Raw genomic sequence first — 23,694 nt, 5'->3', positions numbered from 1 at the left:
GCCTCTCTATAAAATTTAAATGACATCTGAAAGGAAAGGACTTGCCAGCCCTGTCCAGCTGAAATATTCAGGTTGTTTTACTTTACATTTGCATTGCTCAAGATCTCAGCCTTTGGGATTGGACTTGATGGGACCACCTAAAAATTAGGGCACAGCATCCACAGGAGACATTTTGGAGAGAAAATATGATATTATTTCTTACCCTAAGAGTGTGTGAGGTTTTCATTTTCTTCTAGTGTCACGCTGGCTGCTGTGTCTTTTCATTGACAGCAATAATTGCTTGCAGTCCTTGGGTTTTGGGTCAGCAAAATGGGCAGGCTTGGGTCTACTTTATATTCTGGTCCATGAAGAAATTGTCCCTTGTCTAAAGTGATTTTCCTTCAAACTGTTAGGTCTTGGAAGGAAATGTTTTTGTGAGACAAAGTGGTTCACTGGAATACTTCACCCTGTTTTTCCTCAGAGGTATTTCAAAGCATCAATAAAATGTCATCTCCTTTAAGAGTCTCTTCGTTCTGGGAAGGTTAAAAAACTTAAATATTGAAAGATAAGCAGGCTTTGCAATCTGAATATTGTAAAGAGATTTGAATTATGAGATGGTGACACAATGGCAAAATTTGGTGAAGGCCACAAATGGCATAGTGGTGAAGCTGGTGAAGTTTTGGGAAGTTAGAGCAATTTGCAGAGCCAACCCCTAAAACAAGCAGGGAAAGGTAAATGTTCTGAAATGGGCTGAATATTAAGAACGTAATGAATGACACCGGTAAGAAATGGAAAAATATCAGGGAGAAGAAGGGTGAAATGACAGGAAAGGAAGACATTCTAGGAAGATGTGGAGAATGCTTCCCTCCCTCTAGTGCTGAAATAACTCCTGCCATCATGGATTTTCTGAAGTACTTTGTGTTTTCCCAAGCCAGCCCCTTGCTGGGCGTGGGGATTTCAGTTCTCTGCCCTGAGTGCACGTAGCAGGGCTGCTGGGGGTTATGGCAGGAGGCTGGATTAACATTCCCAGCAGGCTCTGGGGTTTGGATAGTCTCTGTGATCTTTCCTTATCCCCTGCCATGTGGTGGGAACCATTTGCTGATGATTCCGAGCAGGTGATGTGGCTGGAGGGGATTATTGGAAGTACAATTCTTTTTTCTTTTCCCTGGCCATGGCTTGGAGGTCCAGCAAAGAGCCTGGGGCCCTGTCTGCTGCCCCAGGTTTTCCTCCTTTTTGCTCTTGGAGCCAGAGATGCTCACTTTAGCATGGCAATGAGAGGAAAACCCCATCCTTTTCCTGCCATCCTGCATGATGTTTTCCTTATGCTTGCTCAAGGTGGAAGCACAGCTGTAATAATTCTGGATGAGCTTGCTGCAAAAGCTCCAGTGGGGTAGCTAATCCTCATCCCTGAGAGGAGAGCTCTCTTTAGGTACAAACCTCTATATTTCCAGTGCAAACGATGGGGTGGGGAGGGTGGGGTGGACACGACAGGACTTGTGCACGTAGCTCATGGGCACTTCAGTCTCGGTGTGCTCTGTCTTCAGACGTGGGAGTGGTGCCCAGGTTAATCATCCAGGGAAGGGTAGGGAAAAAAAAATCCATGTGTTGGATTCTTTTCAAGTGAAGTGTGCTCTGAGCTGGGCTCCGAAATTCTGCCTCTCTCTGTTCCTCGTCGTGGGGTGGGAAAGTTCTGCAGATTAATAGGGGGTGAAGCAATTTTTTTCTGCCTTTGTACATCCTCATTTCCAAGAACAGTGTGTCTTGGCTGTCTCAATGTCTCAGCCCAGTGTGGGCTGAGGGAGCTGGGATTTCCCTGGAGCCATCTGCTTTTGCAGGAAGAGCCCTGACTGTCTCCAGGCTTTCATCAAGCATCTTTCATTGGCCTCTTGAAGGTGAGGGGAAGCTGGAGGATGTTCAGTGTGCTGTGTTAAAAAGACTTGCAGGCTTGCTTTCCTCTTTGTTTTTAGGAGTCTCCCCTCAGTGTGAAGCTCTCGTGTGCGTGTCTGGAGGAGAGGATGCTGGATGGCTGCAATTCCCACTGGGTTTAGCTGCTCTTTTAGCGGATTTGTCCTGGAAGGTGATAATGCAGCCACTTCCCACTCGTCTGTCACTGCACATCCTCTGTTCAACATCCCCTTGTGCAAGCACTTCTGTGTATTCCTAGAAATAGGAGACAGTCATAAATGACATCAATGACCTAAAGCTCAGCCATTTCCAGCCTCCTTCCATGGGCAGGGACTCCTTCCACTAGACCAGATTGCTCCAAGCCTCATCCAGCCTGGCTTTGAGCACTTCCAGGGTGGGGCAGGCACAGCTGTAACTGAGGTCCCACACCCTGAAGGTTGGATTCCTAGCAGGACTTAAACAGCTGTCAGGTGGATTTAAAGTGCAATATTTACTGCACTGCAGAAAAGAGCACTGAAATACTTTGTGTCCCCAAGCTCCTGAAAAATGGGCTGTCTCGCCAGGGCTGCACACGATGGCAGTTTGTTTCCAGAGCCTGAAACAACATTCCCCATGGCCCTGAGAGGGGAACATCAGGCACAAGGTGAAGCCTGTGGTTTGGGGCGTGCTCTCCTCTGGGTTGGCGCAGTGCAAGAGCTGTGGCTGACCCGGGCACCACTGCCCCAGGGATTCAGGGTTGTTTCCCTGCAGGCAGGAAAGGAGGGAGCCTGGCTGCTTCACCAGCTTCACTCTGGTGACCCACATTGCTCTCCTTTTTTCTTTTTAAGATAAAGGTAACTAAAGATGCAGGGAAGAATGTGGCCTCTGGAGGTCAAATGAAATGATGGATGCAGGTGTTTGGAAAAGCCATCCGTCCACACTGTTGTGCACAGACCTCTGGGAAGGGTGCCAGTGCAGAGGAGTGGAAGAACAGTGCAGTAAAGAAAGTTAATTCAGTAGTCTCCAATCTCCCAGCTCAGTTTTTTTATTTTGCTGAGGGGAAAAAAAAAGAGAAAGGAGAGGAAGGAAAAATACAACAGAGTATTTTTCTAAATCCCCTACTCTTTTTTGGTATCAGGTTGTGCTTTATTTACATGCTGCTGGTTTTGAAAGCATAGGGAGTAACAGGTAGGGAGACACCTGAAAGTATTGGAAGCACCAAGGCCTTGCTCCTGAGAATTCCCATCACCAAAATCCTCAGGAGACATGGGTGTACTGAAACCAGGATTGTGGTTGGAGCTGCTCTAAGTACTTGTAGTTCTGGGAATGTTCCTTTGTGCTTTGCTGCAACGTTCTTAGAAGTAAGGCTTGTGCAGCAAAGGAGATTACCCTGCTTTTGCTTTGGAGGGCTTCTTCCTTAGAACTGAGTTGATCCCTGCAATCAGATGGATCCCATTCATCCCTGCTGTGGGATTTCTGTAGCTCTAGGAAGGTGCCAGGCTGGTGATTGCATCAGCTACATTCGTGGCACAGAGAGAGTGAAGTGGGGAAAGGAGAGTGTGGAATTTTCTCAAGTTTTGCAGCTGTGTTCTAGGGGAACCTCTCCCTCTCCATCCTCGGCTATTCCTTCCTAACCCATTCAGTAGAGAGGGCACTTCCCTCAAGAGTGTTTCCTGTGCCACTGTTCCTAAATCTCTGCATTCTTCAGGGAAACTGTGAATCGTTCAGGCTACAGGCAAGTTCTCAAGTGTGGGACTCTTCTACTTTGAGACCTTCTCAAAGTTGATGCAGATGAAGAAAAACTGAAAACCTCGGGATCCTGCAGGAACCTGGAGCTAAAAGCATTGTGAGATGTTTCTGAAGCCATGTAGAAACTACATGAACAAACTGTTCATGGAAAATGGGATCTTCTTCTTTGAGGAGAAAAAAAAAATTAAAAATACCTAGGCTACATAGTGGTCAATCTGTTTCACATCTTCTTCAAGAAGGAAGAGAAGGAGATTGCAAGGAAGAGTTCTGCCATATCACAGTGTCATGATTAAATTTGTAATGAGGCAGCAATTATTTCTAACCAAGCGTGAAGTAGCCTGACAGGAATTGGCTCACACCATGTCAGCGAGCAATCTTCAGCCTGGCAAATATCCACGGCATGGAGAGGGATGTGAGGAGAGCTCTGTGCTCCTCCTCTCGCTGAATCTGTGTGGTCAGCTATCCCTGGGGCTTGGTGGGAGCCAGAGCTGTGCTTTGAAAAACACATTACCAAGCACTCCTGCAGGCTTATTAGAGAAGGAGAATTAAAATGGTTAACAAAAGCACTTTCTCAGGTGTTACCTGGTGTAATACCCAGCCCATTCTTGCTGCCTGAGGATGGAGGGAAGATGCATTTTCTTCCTCAGCCTGAACTTAAGGGGTGCATATGCTTTGCCTCTGCTAAATATTTCATGGAGCAGCTTCTGTAGATTAAGACCTCACTACAGTGAAGGAGCCAAGTGCTTTGATATAAAACTGTCCCTGTTTTAAACTATGAGCATTGGAGAGATTTAGGAACCCCCAGTCTGCTTTCAAGAGTCTAAATAAGTGCTTATGCATGTGCTGCCTCTAAGCCTTGCTGCTGCAGCCCCCATGACGGGCTTGCCATGTAAATTGTTTGAGATTTATTCAGAGAGAGATGTTAAGTACTGAGAAGGGGGTGAGAGGCAAAAATTTATGTGCAGGAGCTCTGGAGGTTATGATCATCTTTGTTTCTGAGCTTGCTTCTCCTGTGGACAGTCAAATTTTGTAAAATTGGTTTTTCTATAGAAGAGGAACTGTGGTAAAGGGAACAAATTGGAGAGATGTTCCAGGTATGGATCATGGTTATTTTCAGAGCAGCTCCTGACATCTCCCTGGCACTGTATTGGAAATCAAGTCACAGAGTCATGGTGGTGTGCATTGAAAAAATAAATACGCTTTAGATAGGATTACAGGGCTTTAATTTTAAATAAATATTTTTTTTTCCATGACCTTTCACGCAGTGCTTCTGAATAATGAAAGCAAAAGGAGCTGTTCCAGCATGAGCTCAGAGACATGTGCAATTTGTTCCCTGTCGAATGCTGCCACTTACCAATGGATAATATGATTTATTTCTGACTGATGGCCAATCATGCTAATTAATAGACTGGTACTTCTCCTGCTGAGACCAACCCATGCCCTGTTTCTCTGTCCATCTTTTATCTGCCTCACGGGAGGGAGTTTAAATGCCTCACAGAGCTGTTTTTTATGCCTTCTCTGAAAAGCCATGGTTTGTGATTCATCTGACCACTCTTTCCAGACTTGGAGTCACTTTTCCCTCCACTGCACCTTCTGGTCACAGCTGCTTCCCTGTTGGTGTTATTCCACAGGTTTTGCCTTTTCTCCCTCAGTCTGCTCACCACTCTTGGACAGGATAAGCTTTTGTAGCCCTGGCATTCCTTCTTTCACAGAGAGAGGGGCAATTAGCTGTAGTTCTCCTCAGTTGTTTGGTGTGGTTTTGCTGTCACTGTGAAAAAATAATCATTTTTAAAGCATGTGTGACCCAGTGAATGCCAAGGACTGTGCTGATTAACTTCTTCCCTCCTTCCCCCCATGCTGTCCCTCTTGATCCCAATGAACCTAAACACACTCCACAGCGCTGAAGCACACTAACACATCTATCATCTTTACCCTTTTCAGGATATTTTAAGCCTGATTTTGGTTTTGGGCTTGTAGTTTCTGTGGGCCAGAGTCAATTAATTGAATCATTTGTAACAGAGGGCAGCAAGGAGCCGTGTCTGGGTCAAGCACTGAGGTGCTACCCACTTTCTGCTGCCATTATTTCTATTTGGTTTTGGACATAAGATTGTCACCTTGTTGAATCTCAGCAGCTCCCAGTGAACCACAGCAATACTGAAACAATACTGGAGGATGTGAGGACAGTCTGCACATTTCCTTATTCTACAGGCTTTTCTTCATCATTTTTTCTCTTTAATGAAGCCTTTTTTCTCCAAGATTAATGACTGTGCAGGGGTCCTCTTTCCCTTTGGAAGGGAAGAGAGAACCAGTTTATTAATCTGCTGCACAGGGAGCTGAGATGGAAGATAAGGACATAAAGGAGTTGTATTTTCTGGGGGCTGGAAAGGAGATTACTGTGCTTGAACCCACAGTGACAATAGTAGGATTTGAGGTGTGTAATTCTGTGCTTGGAAAGGATACTTCCTAAATATCCAGCCTGGAATTGGAGATAGCTCTGTATTTGCTGACATGGCTTGCAAAATTGCTCAAGAGTGGATTGTTGCCTTCAAGAAGTAGAATTAGAGTTACCTTTCACCCGGTGCAGAGCTTCTGAGGGCCATGACTGGTACTGAAGGAAATTTCCTTTCTCTGCTGAATCAGCTGCAAGGATTTTCATGGCCTGATGGTATTTTGTTGTTGTTAGAAAAGGGATAAAAGGCTTAGTCTGTCTTGTCCACTCTGCCCTGGCTGAGATGCAGTTAACATGGCAGCATTTGGGCCATCATAACCTGCGTTTCTAATTGAAATCCCACTTCCCTCTGGCAATCTCATCTCACCATTTGACACATCTGTCACTGGCTGTTGACTGCTGATGTCCTGGTGGCTCTCTCAGGTTCAAGTTTGGACCAAACAGCATCACTTGAAGGGGGCAGAACATCACCTGCACCCAGAGCATCACACAGTAGAGGTGGGCACCCCTGCTGCTCCAGAAATAGCCATTATGCTGTAATAAGTGCTATCATTAAAGCTGTGATTTAATTTAGATTAAATGAATCCTTTACCTCCCTTCTTTTCCACAGCTGTTCAATCAAGCACTTTGGGTTTGACATCCATTAACAGTTTGATATCCACTCAGAAGACATTTTGGGGGAGAATGTTTGAAATTTGCCAGTTGATAGGTTAGGAACTGCTTGGGCAAAGGGAGAAAAAACAGCAGGGGGACCCCAAATGTTATTCCTGGATGCTGAGGAGAATTCCTGGCGTGTGCTGTTCATCAAAACACACAACTGGGTATGGAAAAAATCTTCAAGCATAAGATGATGGGAGAAAAGTAATTGTTTTTGCTATCAGTCATTCACCATGTCCATTTACAGATGGATTTCATGTGAGAAGAAAGTTTACAAAGAGGCTGCAAGTTGTTTTAGGTGATTCTAATACTGACAAACCAAAAGGCATTAACCTTTCTAAAGGAACACTGCTGCTCCCAAAATATTGAACAAAGACCTCTGTGTGCTGATTTAAATCCTGGTTAGAACGGGTGATTTGAAACCATAGTTTTACAAAGTGCCTTTGGTTCATTTGGGCTCTTGCCCTTTGGACTGCTTCTGTGTCTGTGTGAAAGACAAGGGTGAACATTACAACAGCACCTCAGTATAGGTGAAGAAGAGTATTTTGGAATATCACATCCTTGAAATATCTCAGGACTGCTGGGAAATGTTATTTTTAGACTCTTGATTTTTACGAGGCTGGTACAACTGGTGCAAGACTTTCACAGTCGGAAATGTGGCAGAGTGCTGAACTGTGAAAACAGTACCTTGTTTTACTTTATGTAACCTCCTAATTCCCTGACTGGAAGAAGGAGAGAGCTAGTTCCCAATTCCTGGAACAGTGTGTTCGTGTTGCTGTGTTGTTACAAGCCCTGTGCTTTGCCTTAGTTGCTCTGTACTCTCCTAGGAGCGTAGGACTGAAGCTGTTTCCACTGAGAGGAGCTGAATTTCCATTTGATTCCCGAGCCCAGTCGTTCCTGAGTTGTTCTCTGATTCCGGGCGGGCATGCTGGAACGAGCCCATTAAAACCCCCTTGTCAAGGAGTTCCTCTTATCTGCCAGCAAACACCAGATCTAAAAAACACACTCAGCAGAGCAACATCTCCCCATTGCCAGAGATAAAACATCAAATCCAAAACGAACGGACGCTGGGAATCCTTTATGTGTCTCTGAATTACTTTCATCTCCTCATTGCTCCACTAATGGGTATCCCCACAGACCGTGCAGTGCTTCTCTGTGCTTCCCCCTCGTTGGGGCTTCTCCTGCCAATTGCCCGCATTGTCAAATAATTGGAGTGGAAATGACAAATGAAAGAGGGACTGCCAAGGCTCCTCGCCTGGCAGCCGGTGGGTAATGCTGGGAATTGTTACCAAAAGTGTAATTGCTCCGGGCTCTGCCTGCCGTTTCAACAAAGCTGCCTGGAATTCCTCCTCTGAGACACCCGATCCCTGCCTTTTCTCTGTTGTCTCTGGCACAGGAGCGACTTGGGAGGTAAATCCCATCTGGCACTCGGATTTGGAGCTCCCTTGTGCTTTCTCCCAGAGGTTTTTCTCCTCCCTGCTCCCCAAAGCAGAGTCCAGCAGTCTGGGTCCAGAGCAGCCTCTTGGTGAGTTAACCACTGAATCCCAGAATAGCTGGGGTTGAAAGGGAAGCTCTGCAGATCACCCAGTCCAACCCCCCAGCCAAGGCAAGTCACCTGGAGCAGGTGACACAGGGGTGAGTCCGGGTGAGTTTGGTCCCTGGGCAGCTGCTCCAGTGCTCTGCCACCCTCGTGGAAAAAAGTTCTTCCTCATGGTGAGGTGGAACTCCTCGTGTTTTAGTTTATGGCTGCTACTTCTCCTGTCACTGGGCTCACCAAAAAGTCTGGCACCATCCTATTGTCACACCTCGGAGATATTTGTCTAGATTTATGAGATTCCCTCTCAGTCCTCTCCAGGCTAACCAGGCCCAGCTCTGCAGTCTCTGCTCATGAGAGAGGTGTTCCAGACCCCTCATCACCATCAGGTGATAAGCAACAACCCCCTCGGTTTTGGTGTGACACCACAAATCTGCAGCTCGACTCCTGGCTGACACGAAGGCTGCAGCAGTGCCCTGCTGGCTTCACCCTGCTTAGCAATTGCAGCAATGCCACCACCCCAGTGAGTGGCTTTACAGGCCCTGCATGCTGCAGGGGACACCCCAACATCCAGTGACATTTTAGGGATGGACTGGATATTTTCAGGGAGCCATAAGAGCTGGAAAGGGGACACAAACCAGCTGTTGTAGGCTTCTTATTTCCCCAGTGCTGCACCAGAATAGCACACACACTGTTATCTGGTGTGATGATATCCCATGCTGAGTGGCACCTGATTAAATTACTGAGGCTTTTCACATATTAATAGCAGACTACTTATTTGTGATTTGTTGGGTGGGGTGGTTTGCTTTTTTTTTTTTTTTTTTTTTTTGGCTGAGGTCAAGGAGGGACAGGTGCAGCTGTCTGAAGTTATTGAAAAAAGCAGTGGTCCAAGAGATTTAGGTTTTTCTGTACTCTGGTTAATGTGACAGGGTGACAGCAGCAAACCAGGAGCACTCACAGCTGCTCTGGGCTCCCTTTGCTCCATGTCTGCTCTTTGTCTCTTTAGCTTTTTCTTTGCTTTTACTGCTTGTTGTGTTCTTGCCTCTTTTATCTTCTTTTCCTCTGCCTTTTTCTAAATCCTCATCAGTATTCTCCAAACCCATCACATGCTCAAACTGTGCTGCTCTGTCTCCAGTTTTATCTCATTTTGTCTTGGTCTGGCTATCTGCAGGTTCAAAAGGTTTGTGAGCATTTCTTGTTCTTTTGGCCCCTGTTCTGCAGACTGGCCCAAGTAATGCAGATGCATTTCTTCTTGCCAGCATGGTGTTTTAAAATTCAGTTGAATTAGGTATCATTTATTCTTTTGATGTTGGGAAATCCAGGGAATTAATAAATTATAATGGCACTACTTGGCGTTTAAGGAGTGTTTTCCGTCTTCAAAGCACTCTCTGCGTGATATTTAATTATTTATACTGTTAATTATATTAGTACTTGTAAGGAAAAATCCCCTTAAATTGTCACTGATAAAAATACACTCTCAACAGGATTGGAATCCAGCACTTAGATTGCAGCAGATAATTTGTCCACTGAGGTGCAGAGCCTTGGAGAAGACGCCAGGCACATTTCCAGCAGTTCTTTGAGTGTCTACTGAAAAGTCTTGCTTTATGTTTGGAACTGTATTGCCTGGGAGCTTTGGAGTATCCTTGTACCTGCTGGGTGAGCACTAGCAAAGCCTCACAACACAGATAGGTGGGATCTGGACTTTCCAAATTGGACTTTAGGTCTGTTACCAGGAATCCTCAGCTAAATGTTGAATTGTCCAAAGACCTGGACACTGAGACCCATGAAGTGCTTGGAAGACTCTCATATCCCAACAGATCAGCTGGTAGTTTCCTGATTCCTGAATTTTCTGAAGCTCTGCAGAGAAGTTTCTATTTTGATCCTGTACCTGGCAAAAGGAACTTAGAAGCAGCTGATTTGAGCCCACCGACAAGAGTCAGCCTGCTTGGGCTATGATAGAAACCAGGGGAGGAAAAAGAGCAAAGAGGGGTTTTCTTACCACAAACCTTTAAGTCTCAAAATGTGAGTAAAAAAGGGTGGCTCTGTGCTGACATTGTGCTGTGAGATTCCTTTGGTTATTGTTCCACTGTGGAAATTATTTTCCTTTTTTAAAAATTTTAATAAGCATGAGAGGTCAGAGGTGAAGGTTTAGAAGAACCAAGAGATGGGGCAGTGAGTCTGTGCCCTCCCTTCCTACTGCTGGTTACCCCGTGGCTGGCTTCCCTGCCAGCTTTCCATCACTTAACCTTCATTTCTTCCCTAACTGTGCCATAAATCTGCTGGCAGAGATGGTGTCAGGGTTTCTGTTCTGCAGTGTGTGAGCCAGGGGAGAACCAGCTGTGTTCCTGAGCAGGAATTACCATCCCTCTTTGCCTTGCCCCGGGGCTGTGCACCTTCTAAGGTCAGCATTGGCACTAACCAGGAATCTCCCTAATCTCCTACAGAAGTGCCTGAGCAAGTGGCCTGGTTTTTCAGGATATTTTTTCTCTCATTAAGCGACCTAATGGGCCTTTAAGGCACATTTCAGTATTTTATCATTATGCTTAACAGTTTTAGTAGTTAGCTGTAAATGTGCTCGTGGCAGTCAACTGTTAATCATCCTTCCTAAGTCGTGCTTTGCACTGTGAGTGAATTGATGTAAATCGCTACATGGTGGAAATGAGCAGCAAGGCCTGGTCTCCTTGCAAATCCCTTAAAATCGAGGCTGAGTGGCTGGGGTAGGGGCTGTCCATCCTACCCAGGAGAACATCCTGTGTGGTGCCAGTTTAGCCCAGGGTTTGTCTATACAACAGGGACAGGGATTGTCTAGCTACAAACAGTGTTTCAGATGAGAAACTGATCCTCCTCTTCCCCTTTTCCTGTGGAGGCAGCGTGGGATCATGACCTCAGCATGGAGGGAATGAAAGGGGGTCAAGCACGGGTGGTGGAAACCTGTGTGAATTAGCTGTGGATGTTCCAGTCGGGTGCACTGATCGAGCGGTGGCGACAGCTGTTTCCAGATGTGTCAGACTCTGCTTGGCCAGAGTCTCCTCCATGGTATTTTGGGAACACATGTGCCCAGGTAGAGCCCGTTCCTACCTGGCCACGCATCCAGGAACGGGTTTGCCTCAAAGCCACCTCTGTTGCCTCAGCACCACCTGGGGTCACCCTGCGGTGTGGACAGCCTGAACCTGATCACTGGGAAGTTTTCCAGACACGTTGTATTCACCTGGAGCTCTTGGAGTTTGGATTATGTGGCTGTTGGAGCTGATTATTGGCCCTGCATGGCCTTGTCTTTCAGCTGTGTTTTGGAAGCTGTTGAGTGAGAAGTGCCAACATGGGGCCTGATAAGCGTGTGGGAGGGAGGAGGGCTCTGCTGCAGTCTGTCTCTGCGGTGCTATTTGAGATGTGTTGTCAAAACAGGACGTGCCTTGTGCTGCATGGGCCTCATTTCCAACTTTATTTGCAGAATAACACCTCCTGGAAGCCGGATTCTTGCCAAGACTGCCGATGCCGGAGCGGCGTTGTCACCTGCGAGCCTACAGCCTGCAAAGCCCCTCAGTGTGACTTCCAGAAGGTAAGGGGCACGTGCCTGTGGCTGCCCAGAGCCAGGCACGGGCTCTATGTCCCTGCACCCCTCCTTGGAGTGAAAACGTGGTGTGGGAAGCCTTTGTCCCCTTTGCTGCAGCCAGAGGCCGGGTGTTGGAACAGCTTGATCCCAAAGGAAGCCCCTGAACCAGGCTCCAACCTCCCAGCATGAGCCCCCCTTCCTTCGGAGGTGGGGCTGGGGCTCCCTGGAAGGTGCAGATGGGCACTTTCCACTCTGCTGAGCAACAACAGAGCTGAGATTGTCTGTCTTCCAGTTTCTTCTTCCTCGTGATGGTTCCTGAGCTTTCGTTGTCTCCTGCTTGTCTTTGTCTATGTCTTCATTAATTGGCCATGGGATTGGTCTTGCATTAACATCTGGATTGCTGGGGTGGAGTGCACAAATAGCAGTGAAAAAGAGTGTTTTAAAGAGGCTGTCAGGATAATTATATGGCTTTGTGAAGCAGGTTAAAATGTTTCCTAATATGACAGCACTAATGAGGAAATAATTTTGATTCTTACTGGTTTTCCCCATTATTATTGCTGTGTATTGATTAAAGCTAGACTGAACTAGTAGGAATTTTTGTGCTAAAGAGGAGGGAGATGAAGTGCTGTCATGGCACACCTAATAATGAGTGCAGTAGATAAAATGATAAAAATCAGATAAATGAAAAGGTGACTAATTTAAAACCCATAATGGAAAATAGGTTTATAGTGTGAAATGAATCTGTCTGACTCCTTGACATGGGCAATCCTCAAGACAAAATGTTTAAGTGTTCCAAAAACATCTGGTCTTTTAAACATTGAAAAGGATCACCAAGGATCTCAGAAGAAAAAAATCCTTTCATGCTTCAAAGCTAAACCACCAACAGAAAAACAAGATCAGAAATCGCCATCCCTTTCCATGGCTTATTTCTTATCTACCCATTATGAGATTTATGCAAATATGGCTGATCTTGTTTCAGCAACATCTGTCCCATGTTTCTCAGTGGCCTTTTATTGAAGTATCTCAAGTTTTGTCTTGCACAAGTGTTTTCTGTTCTTTGAATACTGGTTGAGCTGAAGAATTCCCAACTGTGCTCTTGAGGATGTAAATTCTGCTGTTATTTTGAGGAAAAAATGTCAAACACACAAAGTGCTGTGCCACCTCTCAGCAAGGGTGTGTGGTGTAGCAGCATTCTATATTTCACTTGAAACCTTTCCTTTCTGAACTGAGAGCACCAGGTCCAGCCAGGCCTCGTGGCTTCACTTTTCATTTTGGAGTCCCTGTTTGATGTCAGCTCTTTATTGGAATCCTGTCTCTTTTTAGGGAGAAGTGCTCCAAATAGCCTCCAACAAGTGCTGCCCCGAGTGTGCCTCCCGAGCTGAAGGATTTTGCCAGCACGAAGGACAGATCCACAGTGTGAGTGCTCTGTCCAGTTCCTCAGCAGGGACCATCCTCACCTGTTCTTAGCTCCCTGCTTGTTTCAGCCAGTGGAGGCTGCTGAGCTGGTGTGCAGGGGAAGAATGGATCACTGGATTTATATCCTATCACTGCCAGATAGCGGAATTTAGCAGGAATTTGGTCAGCAGGGTTTGCAGTTGCTGAGCAGTTGTGTGTCCTGCATGGCTTCATGGAAGACATTTCTCCACTTGTTCCTTCCCCTTGTTTCTGTGGATGGCTGAGACAGGGCAGTAACATCAGAAGGGGAGCCAAGCACAGTGAGCTTGACATATTAGCTGTGCTCAGAGAAGGCTTTTCTCTCAGCAGCCACCTGTGCTGCCGGAGATTGATCGCTGCTCTGCGACCTGGGTTCCGTGCTTTGTAATCCTGAATTATTCAGCAAGCAGGTTCTGGGATGTGGTCTCACCTAGGGGGGGCTGAAAGGCCAAAACAATCAGAATAAGTGTCTGGGGATTAAAAAAAAAAAATCAAGATTCGTGCGTAGTGGTTAATGAATCATGTCAAACAACTGGCAAATGTAGAAAAATGGCTTAACAGCAAACTCAAGTCCTGTGTGTGGTGTCTTACAGACTTTTCTGTTTGACAAGAGGTAAGTCAGGCCCAAATCTCAAGGAATATGCTAAAATGTCCAGACATATTTGTAGGGCTGTGCTCTCCACACCTGAGATGGATGCTATAAACCTCTGTTCCAGCATGAGGCATGGCCAGCATGAAGCTGGTACAAGCTAAACAAAAACTGGAACAGGAAGGGTAGCACACCCATCCTCTTCTCATGTTTCTTTGTGTCTGTGATTTGGGGCACTGTGTTTTATCATAATACATTATATTTCTTCTTGTGCTGTTTCTGCATTTTCCTGTGCTTTTCTTCTGCTGCAGCTTTTGTCTTTTGGCTCCTTTTGAGCCTGTTATTTGGGTAGGCTTCCCCACAAGAAGGACGTGGACGTATTTGTACCTACAATTGCATTTCACGTCCCAATTCCTCTGTCATGTGGTCAGAAAGACACTTTTTATCAGTGCCAAGCCTTATCCTTGAGAGAGGAGGAACTTGTAAAGGGACAAGGCTTATTTCCAGGTCTCACTGTTCTTTCTGTGCCCTTGGTTGTGTTGTGAGCAGCACGGCACGCAGTGGGCCAGCTCAGGATGTGTCCAGTGCTCCTGTGCCCACGGGAAGGTGACCTGCAGCCCCAGGACCTGCCCACCCCTCACCTGTGGACAAGGGGAGCTGCAGGACACTGCCCAGGGCTCCTGCTGTCCCAGATGTGTGGGCCGTGGTGGTGAGTACTGTTTGCTTCCATGATCTGAGCTCAGAATGTCCTTTCAGCCCTAAATCAGGAAGGCTTTAATGTTCTTGTTCAGTTTTGTTGGGAAGACACTGGAGACAAGCATGTCTCATAATTCCCCTTCTGTCCTGCTGCCATATTTATATTTCTAATGGCTTCACCCATGGACCAAGAGGTGGGGGCAAGCTTTAAGCAGTGAGCAGATATGCTTAATATGTCCTCATTTTGGAGATGAAGACTGGGGAAGAAACCTCAGGTATTTCCTGTGCACTTGGACTGCAAGTTCCAGAAATGCTTCTTCAGCTGTTGGGTGCCTTTTCTTGTAGAGTCCCAGTGGGAGAAGTGCATCCAGAGCTTTTAATGCACAAGCCCCTTGAAAACAGGGGGAATTGTTACCCTCTTAACCTGCTTTGGCAATCTGCAGTTTTGAATTCTGAGATGCACGAGAGCTGTGTTTTAACTATGGGTGACAGAAAGGGATTAAGGGGTGTTGGAGAAATAAACCTCCCCCTTGTTTCCCTGTCCCTTAGAGCCTTGCTCCTTCGATGGCCACGTGTTCCAGGACGGCGAGGGCTGGAGCCTGGGTCGGTGCTCCAGGTGTGTCTGCAGGGATGGTGCAACTCAGTGCTCCACAGCTTCCTGCCAGCCTCTGCTCTGCAGCCAGGTAAGGACCCTCCAGCCTTTTGGGAATGTTCCTCAACACCTCCTTTTCCATGGGCAGTGTGCATCTCTCATGCTGGGAACCAAATTAGCAATCAAAGCTTCTGGGGGACAAGCGGGTGAATTGGAAAAGAGATACTTGACCTGCAGAAATGGTGTGGAGTGGTGGTGAAGCCTGTGTGCCTGTTCCTTAATACCTTCTTTCACCATAATTTTGTTTTTATCATCCCTTTGCTGGTTAATTAGGCAAGAATTCTGTCTAGAGAAACCACTTCTTGTTTTGTACTCAAAAAAGTGGTCTGGAGTTCATCAGGAAATGTTTTTATTTCTGTTGAGCAAAGGAATGAAAACACAAGATTTACAATGGGGTTTATCTTCACAAATTTCAGTGTTTGGTTTGCAGCTGGAAAGTTTGGTTTTCAGGTCTTGTTACTGTTGTTTTCTTTTGTACAGGAACTCTAGAAATGCATTTGAGAGTAGTCAGCTATGGATGAAATTTCACTTTTGCCTCCAGAAATACAAGGCAACTTGAGCTGAAAGAAAAGTTTCAGAGCAGTGTTCTTTCTGTGTGTTTGTGTTTAGAAATGAGCAAAACTGGGAAGAGGAGTTGGGCAAGCTCATGGTTTTAGTCCAGTTAGGAGAACAGGGACACTGCTGTCTCCAAGGTCTTTGCTGTAGACAAGTGATGAGGTTTTAGCAATTATCAACACAGCCAAAACCCTACAAGACTCTACACAGGGTTAGTAAAGGCAGCAAACAGTTCACAGTACTCCAGACTCTGGGCAAATCACTCAATTTTTGGAATTCTTTGGAATTCTTCTGGAATTATATTGGAAGTGCTGATGGATGTGACCGTGCTCTTTGGATCTTTTCATGGGGCTTTTGCAGCAGTATTCCTGGAACTGTCTCCGTGGAAATCCTTTTCTCTGACCTTGACTTTATGTTTTAAGGACTGCCATTTTCCAAGGATTTTTAATATATCCAGTGATGAATCCAGAAGTTCCCTTAGTGAGAGCTCTTCACTGACAAAATCAAAAGTAGTGCTACTCATAAACCTTTTCCTCTGCTGAAGCTTTCCCAGCTTTCTGTTACTGGACCAGATGTTTGGACAATTAACACTTTTTTTTTTTTTGGGACAGATAAACTCCACCTGTTTGTGTGTGTGTGTTAATTGTGTTTTGCTTTGTCCTGAGATATTTAATTAGTATTAATTTACTAAGTACTCTGCATTAAAAGAGATTTATGCCTGCTTTAGATCCCTCCTTTCCCACTCCACAAGTGGACTGGCCTTAGCTGCTGAGCCATTGCACTAATGTTTAATCAGCTAATCACTAGGATCTAATTTATGTTATCAGGAGTGACTGTGTTGTTGCTGTGATGTATTTGAGAGTAATTGGCTGGCAGCATCCAAGTTAATGCAGCAGAAAGCCAGTTCTGATGGTGTTCCAGACATTTCTACCATGGACATTTCCCAGAGGAAGGGACATTATCAGGATGTGCAAGGAACCTGTTCTGACCTCAATCAAGCCTAACATTTTCTTGCATGGGCCTTTATCTCTGTCCCTTCCTTTGTTCTCCACTCCATCAAAAGCCAAGACAAAAATTCTCCCAGGATTAAACTCTCATCTTCCTTATTTCTGATAACTTTGCTCTTCCCTAGGTGCTGAGGGAGAAGAATGCCCAAAAATCCTGTTGCATGCCACCAAAATACACAAAAAAGGTCTTTTATCTGTGCTGGGAAATTTTTCTTGGTAACTTTTGTGCGAAGTCTTCCACTCTGTCTTTGGAAGCTCAAGGTTTGACTGATGAACAGTGCTATTCCCAACTGTTGGATGTACATGGACTGGGAGCAGTGGAATTAGCCAGGTTTTGGATGGTTGGAGTTGAGGGATGCAGGAAAAGTAATATTGGTGTGAAGTGTCAGCCTTTTCCAACGTGATTTAAATCCATCGTAAAAAAAATTGAAATTGGAAAAATCCAGTTTTAAGTGTAATTTAGCATCTGCACACACAGTGTGGATGGATTTAACTAAAACACTGCAGATGCCTGAGGGGTGGTGAGTGTAAATCACACCTTCAAAACCTCAAAATGTGGCAATTCCAGGAAAAATCTTCTCTCATCCATCTCCTCCTTTATTGTGCTCTCCTGCATAGCTGTATAATTATTTTTTCCTCTGTATACCTGTATTCCTGAATATAAGCACTTTATGCCATATGTATGAATTTATCTGCATCTCTCCATGTATTCAGACCTCAGTTCCCATCTAAATAATCCTGGAAAATGAGGTGGAGAAAACATCTTTCAAGCCTTTTTCTCTTCTCCTGTGCTGCTTTTTGGGCCAAAATGAAGCCCTGAGTGGCAGAGGGTTATCCATTGGATGCTAAATGCTTGGAATTCCAAGCACTGATGTTAACTGTTCATGCTTTCTTTTCCTTGTCTCTGCCTTCTGTTTAGGAGGAAGTCATGGTTCTGCCTCCTGGAAAATGCTGCCCAGAATGTGTCCCCAAGCCCTGCTCGGTGTCGGGAAGAACGTTCCAGGTGACTTGTGACAAACCACACCACAACCACTCCCGATATTTGGCACATCTCTCTTTCCCTTCTCCCCAACCTCTGACTTTCTGCCAGCACTGATACTACAAATGCTGCTTTTTTTCCCTCCTGGAAAGGCAGGAGAGCTGAAAGAAATCAGGACATGATAGGAATTTGCTGGCTAGCAGAAAGGAAGTTTGCTGGGCAAAGCAGATGAGGCACTTTCTTTCCATGCTTGTTTTGAGGGAGGAAAGCAGACAGCACTGGTGGTCAAAGTATTTATAGCTTTCATTGTGTCATCTGGAATTAATTGAGTGGATTGTTTAATGCATGTATGTATGTGGGATTTTCTGTCAATGATTTCTTATGGCTAAGAATAGTAGTTAATGCCTCCCCAGCGCCACTAGCTTGCAGTTATTGAGAAATTTACACCTACAATGTCATCTAGATCTCAGCCCCTCTTCTTCCTGTTTGCTGAGCATGTAGAGATGAGCATATTTTAAGGAAAGTTTATTATCTGATACAGACATGCAGAAGGTGCCATCATCTTCCATAAGCAGCTCAGATTTCTGGAAGGAATTTGGTTGTTTTCCAAGAGTGTTTAACAGCTCTATCCATGTTCTTTCTCAACAGCACGGGGAGCAGTGGCAAAAAAATGCCTGCACTACGTGTGTGTGTCAGAGGGGGGAAGTCAGGTGTCTGAGGGAGACCTGTGGCTCTGTCACCTGTGAGGAGGTACTGAAAAATCACCGCCCTCTGACAGCCCAGCTGCATCTTCTGCTGTGCCAGGGGCTTCAGAGAGCCCTGCTCACTGCTGGCTGCTGTTTTTAGGGGCAGAGCAAGGTGCAGCGCCCCGGGAAGTGCTGTGAGGAGTGTGTCTCTTCCAAAGGGAGCTGCTTGGATGGTGGCACTGTCAGGTACCACGGAGAGATGTGGAACAGCACCCGCTGTGACTTCTGCATGTGCCAGGAGGGGCAAGTCACCTGCCAGGGAGCTGAGTGTGCCAAAGTGGAGTGTGCCAAGGTGAGAAAGGCTTTCTTATCAAGGCTTTCTTCACAAGTCTTGGGGATTTTTTTTATTCCCTCCCTCCCTTTTTCTTTTTTCTCAACTTGAGGCACTCAAAGAACCGGCCCTTGTTTTGTTCAATCCCCTCAAAAACATTTCACAGGGAAGGAGAGCAAACCTGAAATTTCCTGTGCAAGTTTGCACAGCGGGCTTGCATTTGGAAGCAAACCAATGTGAGTCAGTGACTAATTTAACTTGGATTCCCTCCCATGCTGTGTCTGCCTGCTGTAGTGGAGGGTCAGACACACAGAGGATTCAGTGGTGATCACTGGACTTACCAGGAGCTGAACATGGGGAAGATGTGCAGGTCAGAGATGGTTAAAAGCCTAAGAAATGTTCCTTTTATCCTCATTTTGCATGCTACAGTGGCCTTCAGTAAGGTAGCTGGATATGGAAGTCAGTGTTCTACTTTTCTTCATTTTTTCCATGTCACTCTCAGCATGGAAGTGAGGCTGGCAAGGTATTTTATTCCCAGTGCCGTTTACTCCAAAACTAATACCCCCTCTGTCAGGTTATGTTATATTTACTCTGCAGTGGATGTGCAAAATGCATTAGATAGGGTTGAATGCTTCACCCACACACGTACAAATATGCTTTGAATTGGCTTTTTTTGCAGTGGGATAAGACTTCTGTGTTGTTTGTCACTGCATGGGCTGAGGGGATTTGGATTGGTCATCCTGGAGAAGAGAAGGCTTTGGGGTGACCTAATTGTGGCCTTCCAGTACCTGAGGGGCTCCAAGAAAGATTGAGAGACTTTTTGCAAGGGTCTGCAGTGACACGATAAGAGGGAATGGCTTCTCAGCCACAGAAAATAGGTTTAAATTGGATATTGGGAACAAATTCTCCCTTGTGAGGGTGGTGAAGTCCTGGCACAGGTTGCCCACAGAAGCTGTGGTTGCCCCATGACTGGAAGTGTTCAAAGCCACTTATCCCTTCCAAACCAAGCCTTACTGTGATTCTATGATCTCTTCTAATAGGTGGGCTCTTAGCTGTTTTATACTTACTACTTCACAGTGTGAGTTAGGAAAAGAGAAAGAATTGTGGCCTCCTGCGTTTTCTGCCTCAGTGGTGATGCTTTTCTGGTGACCCTACCTGTGTGTGCTAAATCTTGAGCAGAGCAGCTACCCTCGTGGAGTGTCTGAGGTCCAGCCAAAACCCAGACATAATGGTTTCACTGGATTAGCTTGTTTTAATGAGCGTTCAAAGGAGTGAAAATCCACACGTGGACTCCCAAATGGTACACAAAAGGGTGCATCAAGGCATAAAAGTGGATGTTCACCTGTGGCTGTGCCTTTGAAACAGCCAAAATGCCCTGAGTTTGGGACCCAAAGTCACCCCTGCCGCGGTGCTGCTGCTGATCACCTGACCTGAAACTGCACAGAGAGATTTTGCTGGATGAAAAGTTGTGGTTGTCATAAAATCTCGTGCACTTGCAGCTGTTTGAGCGAGCTGCCTGCGTGCTCCTGGCTGTAAATTGGATCATTTACACTAATGATGATGGTGTGCTGTCATGGCTCAGTGGGGAGGATTAGTTAATATTCATGCTCACATCTTGGGTACTGACAAAAAAAAAAAAAAAAATCCACTATTCAGAAAAGCCAGGGGTGTCTTCCAGAACAATAGCTGGAGATGTTAATGTGTAGGGTTCAAAACCCCTCCAGTCATGTTCAGTCATAGTTTGCCTCAGTAGTGCAAGGTGTGTATTAATTAATTACAAGAAAATGTTTACTCAGAAAGCAAATGCCATGTTTTCTTTTTCCTTTCTATTTTCCTTCTGAAGCTGCAATCTGTTTACTTAGACACCTGCCTCAATAAATCAGAGCTGACCTGAGCTCTTGGGTTTCTCTCTTCATAAGGCACTATTAATTTCCTAGTCACATCCTCCTACTGGAAATGTAATGAGGCCACAGATAGGAGCTGCAAGAGGTTTAGCTCCAAACCCTTTCAAACAACCTCACCCAGCAAAATGTCCGTGGTGATTCTGACCTAATCCTCAAAAAGCCATTTTCAGCAGTCTGTGAGCATGTTCTCCACCTGGAAATATGATCAATCTCTCTGCAGCAAAGCCACAAGTTATCTCCCACAGCCTCTCCCTTTTCTGAGCCTTGGCAGAGCAGCGTGGCTGCATTTTTTTGGGGCTAGGCAAGCCGTGTTCCATGGATAGCTGCTCCCAGTTTTCCTATAGCATGTGTTTATGGATGTGGGTGGGGATGGCAGAGTTTACAGTACACAGCAGTGACATGAGATCCAAACCCTGCCAAAGGCATTTTGGAGTAATTGAAGAACAGAGATGTATAGAAGCAGCAGGGAGAGATTTAGGCCGTGTGTGGTCCTCAGTGACTAGGAACCAGGTGGTTTTCCTCTGTTCCCCTGCTCAGGAATGCACCAGGGATGCCAGAGTGTGGCCTAGCTTAGGTGCTCTCCCTTGTGACCCTAACAATGACCAGTGCTGCTGCTACCCTCTCTGTGTCTTTAATAATTCCCTCACAGAATTTGAGTGTGTGAGTATGGCACAGGGAAAATTATCCTGGAACAGACACCTGATTGGCATAAATCAGAAAAACTTACTGGTAATCTTGGAAACTGAAGCTGTTTCTTGTGAGCTGTGTCCTGGTTCCCTAGGAAAAAAATCTCTCTCTTTTCTAAATATTCAGCTTACACTTGGGCACAAAGAGTTGTGGTGAATTGGGGCACTTTATTCCTTTCTTCTGCTGCTAAATTCTTATCTTCAGACTGAAGTTATTTAAGTGGAATCTGCGGAGCTGTACAGTTGTGACAAAGAACAGGCTTTTTCCATCTGGGATAAATAGAGCATGTGCTTTGAAATTCTCTTGGGGAAGTTAAAGTAGAACATTGAAAATGAAGGTAAGCCTCTATGCCTTGAAGTCTTGAGGTTGGTCCGGTGAAATCCTAGTGATGCCCGGTAAAAAGGGGGAGTATTTCTCTGTGGGATTTGGGGATGAGGTAATGGCCTTATCGCTGAATTCCGAGGCCTTTCCTGAGGTTTGTTCTGCAGCTGCAGCATTGGCCAAGCACATTTTCCAAACTATACCTACAGAGATGAAGTGGGATAGGGAGAAGATAAGGTGAAATTAGATACTGGAGATTGCATTCCAAGGCAAGAACTGTTCTGCCTCAGCATTCCACAGTGGTTTTGGCGATGTTGATTCCATTGGAATTGCTGCAACCTTTCTCTTCTTCACAGGGTGAAGAATTAATTCACTTAGAGGGGAAGTGCTGTCCTGAATGTATGTCCAGCCATAGTGACTGTGTTTACAAAGAACATGCCAAAGCTGTGAGTATCCTTATACTTTGCAGCAGGGAATGGTGAGTTCTGCTCACACAGGTTTGGAGGGGTTGGCTCTCCCCCTCTGGTTCTGAGAAGGATATTATTTGCTAGTGTGGCAGAAAACGAATCCATTAATATAGCCTGCAGATTGCTTTTACAGTTTGCAGAAACACTTGTGTGCATCTGCTGCAGAATTTCAGTTTTCCTTGGTCTCCTTTGTCCAGTTCAATCAATCATTTCCCTTTAATATTTAATATCCCTACTCAGAGGTTTCCTGCACATTTCATAAAGATAGCTGATTTTAATCCTATCAAGTAGAAGCTACAGAGCTGGGGCAGTGTGTAGCTTTCTGCCAATGTATCCCACTGATTATAATCTTTACTGCAACAGGAGCCCATTATTAATATTTTCATGGAACTTCCCTCTGAAGTTAAAGAGAAAGGGAACACTAATTATCTCAGTTTAAATATTCAAGCAGTGGCCTTGTCATTGCCCTCACACATGAGGGCTGGAGCTGATAGCTGCTCTTTGCCAACACATGTGAGAAATGGGAAATTTAATATTGTTTGGGGCTATTTTTTTAGATGCTGAGCCTTTCTTTGCTCAGGTCCCTTTCTCTGCCCCAGGTGAGGTAAAACACTGAGGCGTGAGTTTTTTTCTAGTTGGTGCTTTGTCCTTTCTGGGAGAGGAACTGGCAGAAGAGCCTTGTGAGCATTTAAAACGCCTGCTGTCTCTCTTCTGTGCCGTTTCTCCCGGAGATCTCCGTGCCTGGCAAGCCCACTCGGTGCCAAGGTGTTCTGAAGCTGTGTTTCTCCTGCAGAACGGGCAGACCTGGGCAGAAGGGCCGTGCCGGGAGTGCCAGTGCCGGGACTCGGCGGTGACCTGCTTCCAGCGCTCCTGCCCACCCTGCCCGCGGGGCAGCCGGCCTCGGGAGGCCAAGGGAGACTGCTGCCCACGCTGCCAGCCAGGTACAGAGCCAGGGCAGCCCTTGCCTTCCTCTGGAATCCCTCTGCACCGATCTTATCTTGCCCCCAACTTGCAGTTGCTGATAAACTCGTTTCCCTACAATTCAGTTCTTAGATAAGTTTGAGGCTCCAAGTGACTTCCCCTGGTTTAAATGAAAGCTTTCGTTTGGCATAAGAATTTCTCCTCAGGCTTGGTGTTTTAGAAGTGTTTTTTCTTTTTTCTTCCACTGCTGCTTTCTGAATCCTAGCGTGAGTTTTGGAGTTTATGGGCTCCTGATTATTTCTTGGGAGTGGGAAGAAGAAAGAATGTGCATACACTGTTAATGCCACAAGCTCACCTGAGGCTGAATGGCTGCCAGTTAATAATTGTTTGGAAAGACTAGCATAGCCTTGGCTTATATGGTAATTTTGCCTATAAATTCCTTTTTCTCCAGCATATTGTCATTCCCCTGGATTTACATTTCATGGTTGAGAGGCTTTAGCTGTGGGTTGCTCGTTCTTTTTGGTAGCTCTTCATGTTGCAGTCACATAACTTTGGTTTTATCAGGGTGCTCCAGTTAATGCTTTATCTCAGTAAAAAAGAAAATAGCTTCACAGTTTAATTGTGCTGGAGTACCCGGGCACATTTGCCATCTTCTTGTTTTAA

General features: G+C 45.6%; 1 protein-coding gene across 1 annotated transcript in view; it reads left to right on the top strand.

The window, feature by feature from the left end:
* The window catches only part of FRAS1 (Fraser extracellular matrix complex subunit 1), a 104,029-nt gene that overhangs the window by 19,624 nt on the left and 60,711 nt on the right, over positions 1-23,694 (top strand). The window contains exons 3-11 of the mRNA XM_030272170.4: positions 11,701-11,808; positions 13,126-13,218; positions 14,375-14,534; positions 15,071-15,204; positions 17,655-17,738; positions 18,363-18,464; positions 18,561-18,752; positions 22,000-22,089; positions 22,904-23,051. Of these exons, the coding sequence (XP_030128030.4) occupies positions 11,701-11,808; positions 13,126-13,218; positions 14,375-14,534; positions 15,071-15,204; positions 17,655-17,738; positions 18,363-18,464; positions 18,561-18,752; positions 22,000-22,089; positions 22,904-23,051 (1,111 nt within the window). The remainder of the gene's footprint in view (positions 1-11,700; positions 11,809-13,125; positions 13,219-14,374; positions 14,535-15,070; positions 15,205-17,654; positions 17,739-18,362; positions 18,465-18,560; positions 18,753-21,999; positions 22,090-22,903; positions 23,052-23,694) is intronic.

Source organism: Taeniopygia guttata, chromosome 4 (genome assembly GCF_048771995.1).
Source record: "Taeniopygia guttata chromosome 4, bTaeGut7.mat, whole genome shotgun sequence".
Lineage (NCBI taxonomy): Eukaryota > Metazoa > Chordata > Aves > Passeriformes > Estrildidae > Taeniopygia > Taeniopygia guttata.
Note: the sequence above shows the minus strand (reverse complement) of the source record. Positions and strands in the feature narration are given on the sequence as shown.